We start from the raw sequence: 18441 nt of genomic DNA on the forward strand, positions 1-18441 counted from the left end.
CTGTTTTGCAGCTCTGAAAGAATGCTAATGCATCCACCCACACACGTGCAAACACACGAGTGCGCTTCCTCTGTCTTAATTAAATCCAACAATCACATCATCATAAGCTTCATTTATCCTGACACGTCTGATCACGATTTCGGGACATTTAAGAATAGAACAGGCATCATCTGTGCCTCCCAGTTAGTCCTGAAATGTTCCAGCTCTGACGCTGGTCGAGGACAAAAAATTTCGACTACGGTTGTTGTCGCAACGGAGAAGGAGACACAAGCGCGCTATGCACACTCACGTCTGATGTATCACTGAAACTCAAACTGAATGTGATGTGAGAGATTAAAAAACTAAAGGGAGGCTGAGCCTGATTTAGAGGCCTGCTTAGAGATACAACAAACACGGTCATCATCACGTCACTAGCTGCGTTTTAAACACCAACACCTTCAGACAATCAGATCTGGTACTATTCCTAGGACAAGACGTTTAAACTGATTTGTTGTCAAGCTGAACAGAACCTAAGCTGCTGAGCTCCTATCCTCTACTTTTTTATCTAATTTCTTTTCTACTACCCGTGCATTGGTGTGCTACTCCTGTATAGCATGTTAACAGCTGTGTGTCCCTCTCTCCATCTCCCCTTCCCTCCCCTCCTCCCCCCATCTACTTGTGTGGGTTTCTGATTTGCAGAGCTCATCACTCACCACTCATCTCTGCTCCTGGTCTCATCAACTACCCTGTAGTTATCCACTCCTACCTGAACGCATCATTGTTTATCATTAATATTTATCCCACTGTGGGATAAATAAAGGATTATCTTCTCTTACTATAGCAGCTAACTCACCTGTAATAGAACTACTACTAATTAACAGTTTTGTGCTCCTATGCTCTGGTTTATATATATATTCAATCTCCCATGTGTCACATGCATCAGCTATATCTTGTACTAGTATCACGATCAGATTTTACTTTAGTCAGATGTCTGTATCTATGACAGATGTATGTTTATCGCGTTCCTCCTATCCTCTCCTCTCCCTTTTTCTCTCCCTGCCCGGATGGACTCAAGCAGATGTGTCCCTCCATATGAGCTTTAAGGTTCTGCTAAAGTTCTTTTCCTGTTAAAGGAGAGCTTTCCTTCCCACTGTCACCTTAATTCTTGCTCTGGGGGGTTCAGGCCATGTGTAAGATCATGTTCTACAAAGCACCTTGAGACAATTTATGTTGTTACTGACGCTATATAAATAAAATTTTATATGAACTGAACTGAACTGAACTGAACTACATAAAACTGATAGTGTCAAAACCCATTTGACACCCAGGATGTACGAACAGGTGTATCTAAACACCAATAACAAGGTTTAGTTTACAACAAAATTGCTGCCGTTGGAGAAGAAAATGTTTTGATCCTGCCATCACAGCTGTTGTAAAAGAAGGATACAGTATATTGCTAAAAGTATTCACTCATCTGCCTTTACACGCATAAGTGACATCCCATTCTTAATCCATTGGGTGTAATATGACGTCAGCCCACCCTTTGCAGCTATAACTGCTTCAAATCTCCTGGGAAGGCTTTCCACAAGGTTTAGGAGTGTGTTTATGGGAATTTCTGACCATTCTTCCAGAAGACACTGATGTTGGACAAGAAGGCCTGGCTCACAGTCTTCACTCTAATTCATCCCCAAAGTGTTCTATCAGGTTGAGGTCAGGACTCTGTGCAGGCCAGTTAAGTTCTTCCACACCTAACTCGCTCATCCATGTCATGTTGGAACAGGAAGGGGCCATCCCCAAACTGTTCCCACAAAGTTGGGAGCATGGAATTGTCCAAAATCTCTTGGTGTGCTGAAGCATTCAGAGTTCCTTTCACTGGAACTAAGGGGCCAAGCCCAGCTCCTGAAAAATAACCCCACATCATAATCCCCCCTCCACCAAACTACACACTTGGCACAATGCAGTCAGACAAGTACCGTTCTCCTGGCAGCCACCAAACCCAAACCCATCCATCAGATTGCCCGATGGAGAACTGTGATTCGTCACTCTAGAGAACGTGTCTCCACTGCCCTAGAGTGGCAGCGTGCTTTACACCACTGCATCCGACGCTTTGCATTGCACTTGGTGATGTATGGCTTGGATGCAGCTGCTCGGCCATGGAAACCCATTCCATGAAGCTCTCTACGCACTGTTCTTGAGCTAATCTGAAGGCCACATGAAGTTTGGAGGTCTGTAGCGATTGACTCTGCAGAAAGTTGGCAACCTCTGCGCACTGTGCGCCTCAGCATCTGCTGACCCCGCTCTGTCATTTTACGTGGCTGAGTTGCTGTTGTTCCCAATCGCTTACACTTTGTTATAATACCACAGACAATTTACTGTGGAATATTTAGTAGCAGGAAAATTTCACAACGACTTGTTGCACAGGTGGCATCCTATCACAGTACCATGCTGGAATTCACTGAGCTCCTGAGAGCGACCCATTCTTTCACAAATGTTTGTAGAAGCAGTCTGCATGGCTAGGTGCTTGATTTTATACATCTGTGGCCATGGAAGTGATTGGAACACATGAATTCAATTATTTGGATGGGTGAGTGAATAGTTTTGGCAATAAAATGTCTTTAAAGGACGAGAGGTTAACAGTGATTAAGGCATTTTTCAATAAGTCACATAATTTGTGGCTGGTTGCAGGACTCTCCAACTGCGTGCAGAGGCTATGCCAGGCTAAGCCTACTGATGACTGTTTTTATTAATTATTTGAATTATTGTAATTGCACTTTATTTAAAAAGGCCAGAGACATTGTCCAGGTCAAAGAGTCCAAAATAGAATTCACAAGGTTACGATAAAAAGCAGTCAAAGCTCATTAATGTGTTAATTAATTTTGAAAATCGTAAACATTTTCTATCAATCTGCAAACTGATTAATTCTCTGACTCTGATGTCTGAGTTTAAATGAACACAAACTCCACTCTAACACAAAACCACTTAAAAACTGTCCCCATCAGCCACAAAGACAACGCACACACTGAGAATCCCTGCAGACCTTGATTCTTGGGAAGAGGAGGTAGGACTTTGATCTTCGGTTTTCTTCCTCTTTTGCCAGGCACCTTAACGGGCACCTGAGCAGGTCCAGGAGCCCCTGCAGCGCCTGAGGTTTTCCCCCCTGCCACATTCTTCAGCTCTTTGCCACTGTCTTTCCTGCCCTCCTTTCCCTTGGTCCTACGCTCCTTCCGCTCCTTTCCCTCCTTGGGCTCCTTGCTCTTCCTCAGCGTGACCACCGTCGCCTGCTTCTCCTCCCTCCGTTTCTTTGGTTTGATGCTTTCCTTTTCCTCCACCTCGACTTTCTCCCATTCTCTCTTGTCCTTTTTCTTTCTTTTCTTCTTCACCCTGCTTCCACCTCCTCCGTCATCCTCCTCGCTCAGGGAGGAGGGGGGTCGCGGGGCTCCTCCGGAGTGCCTAGCAGCGTGGGCCCCGGCTGCCGTGCAGTGATTGGATGTCGCCGTGCTGCCCACGGGGGTGAGGAGGCGGAGCTGGTCCTTGGGGCCCACAACCAGGTGTCCCCGTGGGATCGTGGGAACTGTGTTTTGTGCGTTGCTGTTTTGGTCCGAGGCGGATGAGGAGGCTGCTGCAGCGGAGGCCGGAGGTGGTGTGTGCTTCAGGAGGCCAGTGAACATCTGAAAAAGAAAAGGGCATCATAAATGAAGTATTGTGATTTTATTTGTATCCTGTTCTCAGGCTCCATCTCTAATTAACTGTGTCTAGCTCTACTTTACTATTGTAGTTAAGATACGATAGATTAGGGGTGTCAAACATACGGCTCAGGTGCCAAAACCGGCCCGCCAGAGCATCAAATTTGGCCCACTGGAGGAATTTGCAAAGTGAGAAAATGATATAGAAGACATTGAAGACTAGGGGTCACTTATTTTTCAGGTTGTTCATAAAATGTTTTTTAAAAGGATAGTTCATTAAAAGTAGGGCTGGGCGATAAAACGATAACGATATATATCGTGATAGACACATGATCGATATCAATAGAAAATACGTTCGATAGAATGTTCGATAATTTCACTCGAACTCCGTTAGAAAAAATTAGGAAGAAAAGCCCGAGCCAGAACTGCAAGTCATTCTGGGGGGTGTAGGCAGAGGAAGGGCTTTAGCCTCTCGACCTATCACTGCCTAAACCAGGTTGGTGGCAACAACAACAAAAAAAAGAACGGCGTGGAGTGAAAGGGGAATATGTGTGCGACAGTGCGAGAGGAAATTGTAGATAAAAAAGGAAAGGTCACGTCAACAGTTTGGCAATATTTTTGTTATTTTAAGTCATACAAGAGTCAGCCCGATGTTGTCTGCTAACTTGGTGAGAGTAAGCATATTAATTGGCTCTTGTCTCTTGATTAGTAGTCGGTTGAGTTTCGTTTCTCTGCCGGCCGAGTGAGTGGCTGCTGACTCGGTTAAGCACGGAACCACGAGCAGCGGTTATGAGTCGGTTAAGTTTCGTTTCTCTACGTATTGGGCTTAAGTGAGTGAGTGTCTGAGTGCCTTAGTTTGCCGGTTATATGAGCCGAATCTTTTTTTCCACAGCTACTGAATATTAATTAAAAATGAATGAAAATTAAATGCTATTGAATATGTCATTGTTATCATTTTTAAAAAATGTAATTAACGGGTAAAAATGGGTTATGACGGGATTTTTATGACCCTGTCAAAGTGACAGACAATGAAAAAGTCTAGCGCAACATCTGATCTCGAGGTACACGGCAGCAGTGCCATACGACAAAATATCAAAGCGATATAAAGAAATAAGGGTGCAGTTTAGCACAGTTGAGAAGTCTGGATAGAATATGTTAAAAAAAAACGAATCAATAATTATCGATATCGACTGATATGAAACACTTATATCGTGATACATTTTTCAGCCATATCGCCCAGCCCTAATTAAAAGTAAACATTGTCATAATGTACTTGTGCTTCTTTGCACTAAAACAAAGGGAAGAATGTGGACTTGTTGTTACTTATAGGTTGTTATGTTTTTATGTTACTGGTCCAGATGCCTTGAGATCAAATTGGGCTGTAAGTGGCCCCTGAACAAAAGTGAGTTTGACACCCCTGCAGTAGATAAACGCTTTTGCACAGATGTTCTAATCAGTGCAGATGTTGAGTACAACACAACAGCAGTTACACAGAATGCACAATGGGACACATCATATTGGTGATTTTAGCCCCTATTCAATGTTTTTTTTGTTTTGTTTTACTGAGCCTTACTCAGCGACAGCTTTTATTTTGTTGTACTGTCCATTATTTAAATACCAGCGTTTATATTTAAGAATTCACAGTAGGGCTATGATATCATTTCTATTCACGTTATTTAATATATTTAAAATGGGCCAAATTCGTTCGTTTGTAGTGTCTTATGTGCAGAGTATTATTCCCCAGCTCTGCAGGTCCCCTCAGCTCTATGAAACATTTAGCATTCATCAGTTGACTGTTTAGGGATTGTTTTTAATCTCTCGTCATTCTTGCTTTTAGCAGCAACAGCTCAGAACAAGGACGAAACAAAGCTTCCGCTGCTTTGTTTTGTTTATATAAAAAAAGCTGACAATAAAGTCTTTTCTATTCTTAACAATTAATATTTGATAATTTGACTAATGGACATTGGTTATGTGGCCAAAACCTGGTCCAATTTGTGTTGTGGAGACCAAAACTGAGCTAAAACTAGTTAGTTAATAGTTGATAATCAACTTTATAAGATGATAATGTGTCAAAGTTGTGTTTATAGCTTATCCTCTTATACTGATTGACAAAAATAGATTACTTAATGCATAAAATGTTAAACTGCATATGTGAATGCAGGAATGTACTGGAGCTAGTACCTTGTTTTCTATGTAACCATTCTTTTAACTTTAATTTTGGAATCAAATTGCTTTCTGAGAAGGTAAGAGATAAATAGAAACAACAAGAAATAGAAGACAGGTTAGAGAGAGAGAGAACAGTGAAAAAAATGGAATAAAAGGACAAAGGAGAGAAGAACAGGGGACTATAAAAATAGATTGAGCGATAATGGACAGACAAAGGGAGGAAAAATCCCATTCTGGGCACGTGCTGTTTGATGTGTGAATCACGTTGCGACTAAAAACCTAATATGCAGAATATTCCTCCATCAACCCTGAGGATGTTACAGTCTTTTGATACACATCCCAAACTGCTGAACCACCAGGACACCCTCGACATTAACGGCTCAAAATGACCTGCTATATTCCACAAAACAAAAACAAAAGAGTTCATGGAGTGCAGGCTCCCAGGTCGGGGGGACAGGTTGAATGAGCCTCGTGGTACTATTAAGTCTGTGACGGTTCTGTCTGATGAGTCAACATCTCCTCTGTTTACAGCGCAGCCAGTGGAAGGAGTGGTTGTACATCAGTGCTGCTACCACGTGACTGCACTGGAAGTGTTTTATATGAATCCACAAAAGGAGAACCAGACATGTACACTTCTCAAGGGAGTTAAGAATAGATATTACTGCCGCTGTCAGTGCTATAAAAACACAAGAAACAAGAAATGCATCACTTCCTCTATACTACAGGAACTTTCTCTGAAAAAGCCCCATGCAGTCATGATGACAGTAACGAACATGTGAATTGTGAATAATCATTGTTGAGGTTAACTATGTCATATGGTTCTCAGGCCGAAAAAATAAATATATATAAAAAGGCTTCACATGGGCAGATGACAGTAGAGTTACATGCCCTAAATGAATCTGTCTTTGTGCAGGAACATAACTGGAGCTACAACACCTCTGATTGCACAGGATCAACAGGATTATAATAAATGTAAATGCTGACCCAACTCTATTTGAGACTGAACTCTTCCTTCTCAAACTACAACCCTGAGACGCCAAGAAGTCAGTCTATGGCATCAAAGTTTCCAACATCCTCATCCGGAAAAGGCTGAACCACACTATCCAACAGCCACTCTACAACACTCCTCCCATGCTCTCCAGCTACACAGTGTTCTTCCACTCCAACCCAAGGTTGAACAGATCCCATCTTACTGCTGCTTCCTGGTTGTATCACATCAAAGAGTAACATCCTGCAGCACAGATGTTAGAGGGGCCTACATCTCACAACGGATCTATGTGGCGCCTACACCCTTGTAAGCATATATACATACATACATAAATATTCAGCAACTATGCCAGAAGTCAGTGATTTCTGTGACATCTTTGCCTCTGTGTTTCTTTGTGTAATCAACTACTACTACTAGTTAGTCAACAACCACAAGGACAGAATATTTTAAAAGGCTCTCATCAAAGTGAAGTGAACACACATCACTTACTGTTTCTTTCCCTTTTAGGCAATCATTTCTAATAGTGGTGTATGTTTTTTTCTCAATCAATGAGGCAAAACTAAAGGCCGTTTTTAATGTGACTCAGGATGGATTGTGTTCACACTGCCAAAGGAATGAGGTCAAATGTGACCCAGACCATCTCCAAATGTGGTCAGAGATGGGATCTTTCAAATGCGATCTCGATGCGTCCTACGGGTGTTCACACCCGTCTTTTACGCCGGTCACTTGCGATCACATTGCAAGGTCTGAACAGGCCCAAAGTTAAATGTTGACAAACAGTTGCTTTTGCCAAAATCCCGCAAAGCAGAAAAGAGAAAAGACGTTGTGTGGATGGTGGGAATGACCACTCAGATGTACGAGGCAGAGGAAAGGTGAATTTTCTGTTCTTCTCGGCCACTGAGAGATGTGGATGACGAAATGCATTTCAGACCAACACAACATGCAGGTCAAACATAAAAGCATAAATCTAGCTTAATGGATGATAGCCGTACCCTAAGGGAACTTCAGTGCCCATCCATCCACCTCGGACTTTTAAACCCAGTTGTCATCGCAAAGACATCAGGTGGGAAGCAGAGCTTAAGTGTATTACCTGATACATATTCTAATAGAATCTGCATAAACACTTGCACTCATAAATATTCATGATTAGTAGGTGTACCTGAAGGTCAGCGTAGCATGTGGGCAAATAGTCTCAAATCCATTTAAATCAAAAATGCAGAGATGCTTCAATATCCGTTGGTTACTTTGTATCAAACAGAGCGCGAGATTGCAGTTCCATCAAGGTTAAATAGAACGGTGCTCTGCAGTATTCCAAGAAGGAATTTCTGAATCATTGCATCCACCCACTTACTGCAAAGTATGTGAGGGAGCAGATGCAGTGGTACATCACTAAAATTCAGAATGAAGCGAATTTTTTATAACTACTTGTGTACTGTTACAGCTAGTTCCATTTTTTTTTTCCAAAGTAACAGCTTTTTGGAGATTCAAACTGACTCTGCAGCCAGATCCAAAGGGACCCCTGCGGAGCTCCAGCTCAACCCGGTGGCTGCAATGCTCCACTAAACATGAGTAAAAAAGATCTTCAGACGTGTGGAAGAAAGTGTGAAGCCAAGAGTAAAGAGTTTCATAACATACTCCAGCGGAAACATGATAAAACCGTCTCATAATTAGATAAATATTATATGATACAACAAAAGTACTAAATACAGTCTAGAAATACCTGTTCTGACGCAACATTCACAGAAACTATTAAAAAAAATAGAGACAGTGTTTCTTCACGGCTTTAGATTCTCAACATGTACCTTAATAACTAATGTCCTTGTCAAACAAAAAAGATATATGGCTGTCTTAAAATAGAACTCAGATCCAAAGTCTCCAGTAGCAACAGAGAGCATAGCTTAAAAAGTGGAAAGGAGTGTTCTTACAAAACAAGCAAAGGTAGTTAAAGGTGCAGTAGGCAAGTCTTATAAAACTAACTTTCTGTCATATTTGCTGAAACTGACCCTATGTTCAAGTATAATTGCATAAAGCAGGTCATTTAAAAAAAAATTCGGCTCCTCTGGCCCCACCTAGAGCCTGTAGCGCGATTTGCAAGACATCCACCGCTACATTCAGATGCACCAATCAAGTCCAGGGGTGTATCTAACAGAGTGTCAATCACTGCTCATGGACACACATTTCATAGCGCCCTCCCCTTGGCCGCGGTCGTGTAGAAGGAGCCGGGATGTAATCCTCGTCTGAGGCCTGTGCCTCAGCTTCACTCTCAAACGTCTAACCACATCAACAGGTAGCGGTCATATATCTACCACATAGCAAATTGATAAATCTAAACTGTGGAATAAAACGCCACAATGAATGCTTCTAACTGTTACTGATAGCAAACATCACCGATGTAGGCTACTTTCAGAAACATCCTAACCTTGGTTTTGTCCTAAAGTTGACTATTGCTAAATATTTTGACCTACAGTATAACGACTGTATCGTTGTACTTTAGGTCAAATTATTTAGCAATAACGAAGGGTATTATAAAAACTATTTTGTTGTTGTTACGTCGGTGTGTTCCATGCTAGTTTGTTTACTCGCTCTCTCTCGGTTCTCTGCTCGTGCACAGTATTCCAGGGCCAATATGCACGCGCTCTATCGTGCACAGCTCTCCCTTGTGGGGGGAGGGGCTTGGGAGACCGTTTTGGGCTTTAGCGGAAAGGGGGGAGGGACTGAGAAGTTGTCGATGTTCAAATTTTTTGGCTAAGTCCTGGATCTTCGCAATCCTGCCTACTGCACCTTTAATCAGAATTACATTATTAAATAAATAAATAGTGGGAGAATGTTTTGAACCAGAGAATCTCCCATTGGTCAACCAGTTCATTATGGCAAGATGTATCAGAATCCCTAACCAGAAATGCCTCAGTTTCCCAGAATGCACCAGGATGAAGGCAGCACAGTGTTGCCAATAAGAAAGCGATTCTTCCTGGTTTTGATGTGCTGCTGTATTATTAACATTTCATTAGTTAAATTATTATTATTATTTTTTTGCCATTCATTTGTTGTTTAACTCAATTGCGGTTTGAAGCAGTAGGAGGTTTATGGTGAGCTATTTGGGCACTCTTGGTAGCTATTGTTTTATTTATGTCTAATTTATTTATTTCCATTCCATTCAGTGATTTTATAATCACTGTATCTTGTGTCTGTGTTTCACAGTTATCTCAGCTCTGCGCTCGGACAGTGTTGAGTCAATAAGTCTGACTTAGTTAAACATTGATCAAGAGGAATTCACTAAACTGCATCACAGATTCAATTTCCACCAAGACCGCATCCTCCTCACACTTTACGCTCTGCAGGTATGAATGTCAGCGTGTGGATAATCAATCCTTTTTCGTAGTGACAAACGACAGCGAAATACTGTCAGAGCAAACGTCACACTGCAAGCGTGTTGATGTGTCCTGCTCAAGAACACCTCTGTTCTCCCAGACAAAAGCTTGAATTTCTATCATAATGTTGAAATAACTTCCGAACTGTGTACCACCTGAAAGCTAGTGAGCAAAATGCACTGTGCTGGCCTTGTTTTCAGCTTCATTACCAAGCAAATATAATATGAACACTGCAGTAAACTGACACCTCTGCTGCAGCTACTTAAAACACCTGTGGCTGCCTTTACACAATGCAATCTGCATCTTGGACATAACATTAACCCTAACCCCAACAAGTAGAGTAACAATCAACCAATCAGTCAAACTATCAATATTTTAAACCAATCAATTCTGAGTGACCACTTAGTGTCAGTGTGCCTTTATCCTCCATCTGAAGGTTGCATCAAGGGCAGAGAAGTCAATATATTGGGATACAATGTGCGCGTGAAGCAGACAGCAGAGTTGTTCTGATTCACATCGACCAAAGGCACTGACGGACACTTGGCTACTTAAAGAGCGTTTCCTCTTGTGCTAGTATCGAACACAAACCACACTAAATCTGCTTTCCATTAAAGGCCAAGTTACCATTTTTGTTGAGTTCTCACTCATTTGTTATTAGTTTGTGTGTTGCATATTATGGGATACATCTGGACTCTGAAGGTTACCCCATGTAGATGTACAAATACACTTCAAAAGTAGAGGAACCTACTAGTGCAAGACAAAGACCCTGAAGTTTCTGATGCAAGATGCAAGAATTTTTGCAGCTCCATGTGATTAAGCACCAGACTGTATGAAAGATGGACGCCATGACAGCATTAAAGCATTAGGAGCTCCCCCCTGGAAGCTGGCTGCAGTAGAGGTCATAACCTCCATCCTATGTGGATGGGACTTGGGCCAAACTAAAACACTTAAGTATATGTCAAACATTTTTTGTCAAAGATGGTTTCTGTCATTGTAGGTACTTAATATGATACTCATGTATGTTCAAGTGTCCATTTTTCTTAGAAGTTTTGTTTGAGTTATTTGACGCTACAAAAAGAGGATGTGACATCATGATGATTAACAGTTGACACGACAACTGCTCTGAGAAGCAGTCCTGTAGGACTGTAAAAAAAAAAATAATAATAAATAAGTACAGTGTATAATCCAACATTTCTTTGTAACTGGTGGAGGTAGAGCAGAGCGCAGTGTTAATCAAACGTCAAATCAAAATCAAGGTCTTGAGGAAGTGTGGGCGAGTCATCTATAACGAGCTCCATTCTCACACAGTACTATCTCAGACTCTGGAACCAAAGATGGCAAGATGGCACCGTCCGTATCCCTGGAATTTTAGCGTCAGTTTGACCAATTGGAGGAAGTGGAGATGCATTGTCCATATTTTATACATTCTATGCTGTAACCGTGTAACATGAATTCCTACCAAAGTGTTCAGAACACAGTGTTCAGTGTCCTGTCAGATCCAAACTATTACTGTCAGAAGTTTATTCATGCTTATAAAGACACACACCCAGAAGAAACATTCTAAAGTTAAACTCAGAAACTCATCTTAGCCGTGCTACAGTTGTAGATCATCAGCTGGAACATGCTATTATGGTTAGCCTTGAAAGCAAATTTTATTAAACAGGTAAAATTTTTCAACGGACTCCACACCTTTTAATCTTCCTGTACGCCATACAGGTATGGGGAGAACCTGTGACTTCTCTGCTCACACTGAACAAGTATTTGACATGAAACTGTATTCAAAGTAGCTTTAGTTACAATTTACATATGGCTGAATATGAAATGGTCTCATTTGACTAGCTGGAATATGACAATACAAACAAGAAACCATTCAAACATGATGTTTGCAGATAGACAACCATGGAAAAACAAGCTTTTAATGAGTTTGTTGCAAATATTATACACTGACATATTCGTGTGCAAGCAAACGCACTCTTAACATGAATGGACTAGCCCGTAGCAGATCGAGACAACTGGTAAGGATTACTTGTTCACTCCAAAGACAAAACACCCAGAAACAAACAGAGCAATGTAGTTCATGCTGTTCAGTTCAGTGAAGAATGTACAGACTTTGGGGAGACAAAACAACCATTTCACAAACGTAAGTCTTAACACAGGAGGGCCAGCTCATCAGGAAACAATTCAGTGGTCCACCTACACCTGACACAGGACTCTCCTTTGAAGACAACAATGTTCACATTTTAGCCAGAAAAGACAGGTGGTATGAAAGAGGAGTAAAGCCTACATCAAATTGGAAAATCATTCTCTAAACAGGGGAGGTGGACTGAGATATAATCTGCCATCGATTAACTTGGATGAAACAGTATCTTCAAGATACTAAACAAGGCCAGTTGCCTTTCTTTAACTTTTTTGGATATACCATGACCTGGATGACTGAGAGCCTTCACAGACATCTTGGCAGGGATTATTATAACCAAACCATAAATATGTAAAGCAAACACAATCTCTCACATCAGGTCAAACACATTTTTTTACAAAATCATCAAAAGCAAATATACCACCAAATACTTAAAAAAATACAGTGAAATTAATTAAATGACTAAAAGCAATTCATTCAAAAACTAGCTTAAAACAAGCTGATCACTTGTGAAATTTAACAGCATCAATGCCAGTCAGGGAACAGAAGGAGATTAGCAGAAATGAGCCACTGAGATTAGCCCAGACTTTCTTTAAAAAAATACTGTAATTCTTTTACTAAACAATCACTCTTTCCTTTACAGCACTGGATAGAAAAAAAACATGAACATTGCTGATATCTTTTAAAAGGAAACACCTCCGGAAAAAATATTTGACTTTTGCCATTTTTCCATACCCCACAATATAACATGTGCTGCAGTTTCAATTATATTTAAAAAAAAATGCACTGAAGTATAGTGTGCTCTCTCTTGAATATAAAGTCCATACATAAAAACAACAGCCAATCAATGAATCTGCAGGTTGACAGCTGGAGGTCGATACCCGCTTATGCACCTCGAGCCAAACTGTTTAATATAACATTCAGTGCTACAGTATGTGCAGCGTGATCTGCCGTCTGTTTAACGCCTCTTTTTCTGCACATATCTGGATGAAATGTGAGAGACTGTACATCGCCCTTACGTTTTCCATACCAATGTCACCACAAGCTGTAGCACTTGTTTTTTTTGCACCTGGCAGAGGAAGCGAGCGCGTTTTGAAAACGTTCCAGCTCAGCCTCGTTTCTCTGATTATGTGTAATATTCAGTGAGAAAGGTTGAATTCTGAACGCAGCTGATGAAAACGCAGCCTGAAACAGCGACAACACAGGCCATTGATTCCTCCAACACACCTACGTATGTGAAATGGCTGCGTGGTTCCTATGACAGCAAAGCAGAGAAGGGTCTAAAACTGGCTGTGGTCCTTTCTGACGCTCGACTGTATTTAGAAACTAGACAACAGAGAGCAAACGCTCTGCGAAGGGTCTGGCCTGCCAGGTTAGGCCAATGTGGGAGGACTGAATGAGTGACATCTGCGCATGTCTGAGTGTGCATGCAAACTCTCATGTGGCATCTTTGTCTGAAAAGTCTGAATGTCGTATTGATGTACGTTTAAACTATTCAACACATGAAGTAGGTGCATGTCTTTGCTGTTTTCATGCAGTGAGTACGGCGGCGTCATGTCATGAGGCCAGTGCAGATGTGCTACCAGGTTCAGCGCCTCACGCAGGTATGAGGAATCATCTCAATGAATCGCACACACACACAAACACACATACACACAAACACAGGATAGACACGCGCAGTGAGCTCAGCGGCCTCGTCGGCAGTTGGCGTGAGGCAGGGGTATCAGGGCCGTTGCCATGGAAACTGGCTCTCTATGCCAAAGCTGCTGGGTGGAGTGGGGAGGCGGATGTAAACACGTGGTCACCATGGTAACCCTTTCGTTGCTGTCTGCATGGACTGATTCCACCTCTGTGTCTGATGTCAGTCTGTGTCACAAGAACCTTTACCTGTTTCTATTAGTGCCTCAGTCTGTACGTCTGCACATCTATATATCTGATAAGAATAGAGAACTGATAATAAATACATCCGTGGGTTCAATGCAAGATGATAGTTGCTGAATATTTAGGTCTGGCTTGTTTGCGTAACATGAGTTAATCTTACCCGAGTTTAGTTTCAGCCCACGTAAAAGGCAAAACACAGCGCGGTATGTCAGAAGTCCGAGTACACTGCGGTATTTTTTGTACAATGTAAAACAGAAATCCCTAAAATGATGAATTCTGAATCTGCTTAATATTTTATCAATTTATCAAATAATCATTCTGGGATATAAAATATTTCTCAGAATTTCAAATAAATTTCTTTGTCTGAACAACAATCCAGAAAATATTCAGTGTACTCACAGAAGACGGTTAAGCAGTTAGAACAAACGAATGTTTGCCATTATTAAAATAAGTTCACAGTTTTCTTTCAGTTGAATAATCACTTGATGTTTCAACGCTGTGAAAGGGTTTGTTAACATGTTGTGCTGTGAAGAACTAAACATTTTCTGTGGTCAGTAAAGAGGAAAAATTATTACGAGCGATATTCAAACCTAACCAAAAGAATCGCAATACCCAGCCCACGATATGTACCGCGATACTCTCATGCCACACTGCGATTTTTTGTTTTATTCGATTTGCAGTAAATGCAAATAAAAAATTGTTATTTCCTTACTCAGACTTTTTTTAGAAAAGTATTTTATTTTTTTTACTATTACTACTAATATGATTTTCAGAAACAAACTGGGTGAGCCGATCGGCTTCTTTTTTTGCTTTTTTCTTCATGCCCATTATTCAGCAATGAATGTTAATCAGTCAGTTGTAAAGGGTAGATTACCAGAGAAAAGATACCAGACTGCAGAGTAGACGTCCCATTTAGACAAAACTATTTCAGGTATTTTGCTTTCAGATTTTTCTGATTCGCCAAATATCAAACTTTGCAACAATAACAGAGTCTTTAAATTCTACATAATAAACTATGTATTTGTTAGTTTGTGTGACCTTTGACTCCAGTCTGTAGTTGTTCTCAGTCAGTTCTTGTAATTGCACAATGCAAAGAAAATGCAAAGGAACGTCAACTTTTCCACTGGTTTGAATAGAAGAAAATGGGAGGTGCTTAACAAAGGGTCAGGAGCCAGAGGAGTAAAAGTAGGCTTCTGTCAAGTCCATACATGACCGGAGCAGCAGAATAATGAGTCTGTAACCCATAGAGAGAGATACCCTGGAGGAGAAAGCAGAGTAGTCGCTCTGCTCAGGTTAACTGTTGGCAATTTTTGCTTCAAAGGGGAAACCACTCACGTCAAAAGCTTCAAGGAGGGAGAGCAGAGGTCAAAGGAAGCATTTTAACCTACGGCCTGCATGTACAGATCCAATTACACACATCTACAGTTGAGCTTAAGTCTGTGTACACTGATACACATCAGCTATCTCAACACCTCAAGGTCTAAGGCTGACATAATGAGGTTCCACCACTACATTTCATCCGAAAATATTTCCTATTTCAAGCATTTCAGGCACATACACGCCGACGCATTTAATTCCTTTCAACCAAATAAGTACACAGCCCAAACTGTAGCATGTATGGAAGAGGGCACAACTCGGACCTTATGAGTTCATAGCTGCCCAAGGACATGGAAACCATAACATCTGTCTTCTTGATGCGCAACTCATGCAACTGCATTAGAATTATTTTATGATAAATGCAATAATGTCATTAGAAGCAATGCACTGCTGTAGAACATCTTCAGTCCTCCTTTCATTCACTGCCTTGCTCAACAGTTCAGCAAGCTAGATACTGTCAAAAAACCCAGGTTGAAAAATGGCTTATGTACACACTATGGGCTTTGGCACTTCTGTATCACAGATTGAACAAACTAGTAAAAATAATTATCAGAAGTGGATTGAGATTTATTTATTTTTTTTTTTTTTCGATTTTTCCTAATTAAATCCTTATATCGACATCTGTTGTGGATGCAAGGTATTTCTCAGAAAGGGTTCCTCTTGATGGCTCTTTAAATAGACTTTGATCTGGCTGTGGACATGAGAGCGCTGGAGATCCGAAGCTCTTTAAACATCGGTCTTGCTCCAGCTGGGGCCAGAAAGGACTTAAAAAAACCTTACAGGAATGAACAGTACAAGCAACGGTTTATTACATATTCAGGTAAACAGCAGACTTAGATCCTGAGCACTGATTTACACCTGGGAGAGTGAAAGAATGCAGTTCAGCGACAACTTGGTGGGTCGAGGTAAGCGACAGTACACTGAGATGTCTTGAGCTGGATGAACAACTAACCTGGGTGACCTGATTTCCCTAAACTGGGATCATATCTTACCCCAGTTTCATCTGAAAGGCCCAAAAAAGTCTAGCTAGGGCTCATGTGACCTGATTTCATTGGGACTAACAACTAATAAACACAGTTAAGCACTATTAAAACACCAAAACACACAGAAAAAAAAGAAAGAAAGAGAGAAAGAAAAGAAAAATCTATCCAAAAATAAATCTAACCATTTTCCTACCATTTGCACTCATTTTTTTTATTTTAAACGTGTAAGAAAAAATTAAATGAGATAATTCAAAACTCTGTGCGGTGTCTGAAGAGATGAAGGACAAGGGCGTAACTAGGCCACTTGTACCAGAGTGAGTAACACAACAGAATAACGGCTCGTCAAGTAGGCCACATTTGCATCATGCCACAATCTTCATCTGACACAAAAAGATAGCTGAAGCAGATAGCCAGGCAAACAGCATCCTGCTCACCATTCTATTAACTTAATACTCCCTACAGACCAACGACATCCATCTCATGATGTTATTGATAAGTGTCAAATGTCTAAAATGTCTGAAAACATCATAGTCTACATCAGTGTTTTTCAACCACTGTGCCGCGGCACACTAGTGTGCCGTGAGAGATCGTCAGGTGTGCCGTGGGAAATTATCCAATTTCACCTAATGGTCTAAAAAACATTTTTTGAAAACGAATTAATTATTACCTGCAAATAATATGCCATTGTCAAGTGTCTGTGTATATATATCTGTATGTGTATCAGAGTTTGCGCTAGACTTTTTCGTTGTCTGTCATTTTGACTGACAGGGTCATAAAAATTCCGTCATAATCTATTTTTACCCATCACTTTAATTTTTTAAAATGATAATAAAGACATATTCAATAGCATTTTCATTCAAGTTTATTTAACTTTAAGTACTTTTTTCAGAACAGTATTGACTTTAAATGGTAACAGAAACAACAACAACAGTTTCGTCTGCTGACACGTCTTGTCCGTGCTCGGAACGGGACTGCTAGCGTAAACAGCTCTTAGACGGTACCATAGGGTTGAAGTGCTTCGGTGGTATGCAAATTCCATTTTGGTAGCCGTTAGCTGCATAGACGTAGACCATTGACTGTATATACTAGACGTAGACATATGGTTAGCCGAGCTCTGACGTGTGCATCTTGGAACGTAAACTGCGATGAGAGACAAGAGCCAATTAATGAGGTCACTCGCCACCGTTTTCGGTTGGTGGTGTGCCTTGTGATTTTTTCAATGAAAAAAATTTACCTTGGCTCAAGAAAGGTTGAAAAACACTGGTCTACATCATATGTGTATTTTATCCACCCATTACTCCATATTTCTGCACAAAAATGACCAAATACACCTGTGGCTTTTCAAGTAAGCCCTGGCAGTAGACAAAGAGAACCCAGTCAAACAAATGAAACAGAAATATTTTGCTTTTGTGTTTGTTTATTCATGAAAATGAACCATACGTACAGATCTGTGAGGTGCAAAAGTAAGTGAACCCTTGTTTTAAGTATCTGCTGTGACCCTCTTGTGCAGCAATAACAGCAACTAAATGTTTCAGGTAACTGCTGATCAGTCGTCTACAGTGGCCTGGGGGAATTTTAGCTCATTCCCCAGAACAGAACCACTTCAGTTCTGAGATGTTGGTGGGTTTCCTCACATGGACCGTTTGTTTCAGGTCCTCCCACAACATTTCTGTTGGATTGAGGTCAGAGCTTTGACTTGACCGTTCCAAAACTTTCTTTTTGTTTTTAAATCTACATTCAGGATGTGAAAGTAGTGAAACTGTATATGACTACGTAAAGTCTTCACATTGTTTGAACATGCTGTTTTTTTTTTTTTTTTAATCCAAATCAGAATCCATTTTGAGAGAAAAAGCTTAATTGTGAAGTGTCAATCACAAAC

General features: G+C 40.8%; 1 protein-coding gene across 2 annotated transcripts in view; it reads right to left on the reverse strand.

Annotated features, from left to right (window-relative positions):
• Positions 1–18441, reverse strand: part of chd6 (chromodomain helicase DNA binding protein 6) — a 102583-nt gene that overhangs the window by 55707 nt on the left and 28435 nt on the right. For both annotated transcript variants that reach the window (XM_084543169.1, XM_084543168.1), the window contains exon 3: positions 3017–3647. In XM_084543169.1, coding sequence (XP_084399295.1) covers positions 3017–3647 — 631 coding nt within the window. The remainder of the gene's footprint in view (positions 1–3016; positions 3648–18441) is intronic.

The sequence above is a fragment of the Chelon labrosus genome (assembly GCF_963514085.1).
Source record: "Chelon labrosus genome assembly, chromosome: 4".
NCBI lineage: Eukaryota > Metazoa > Chordata > Actinopteri > Mugiliformes > Mugilidae > Chelon > Chelon labrosus.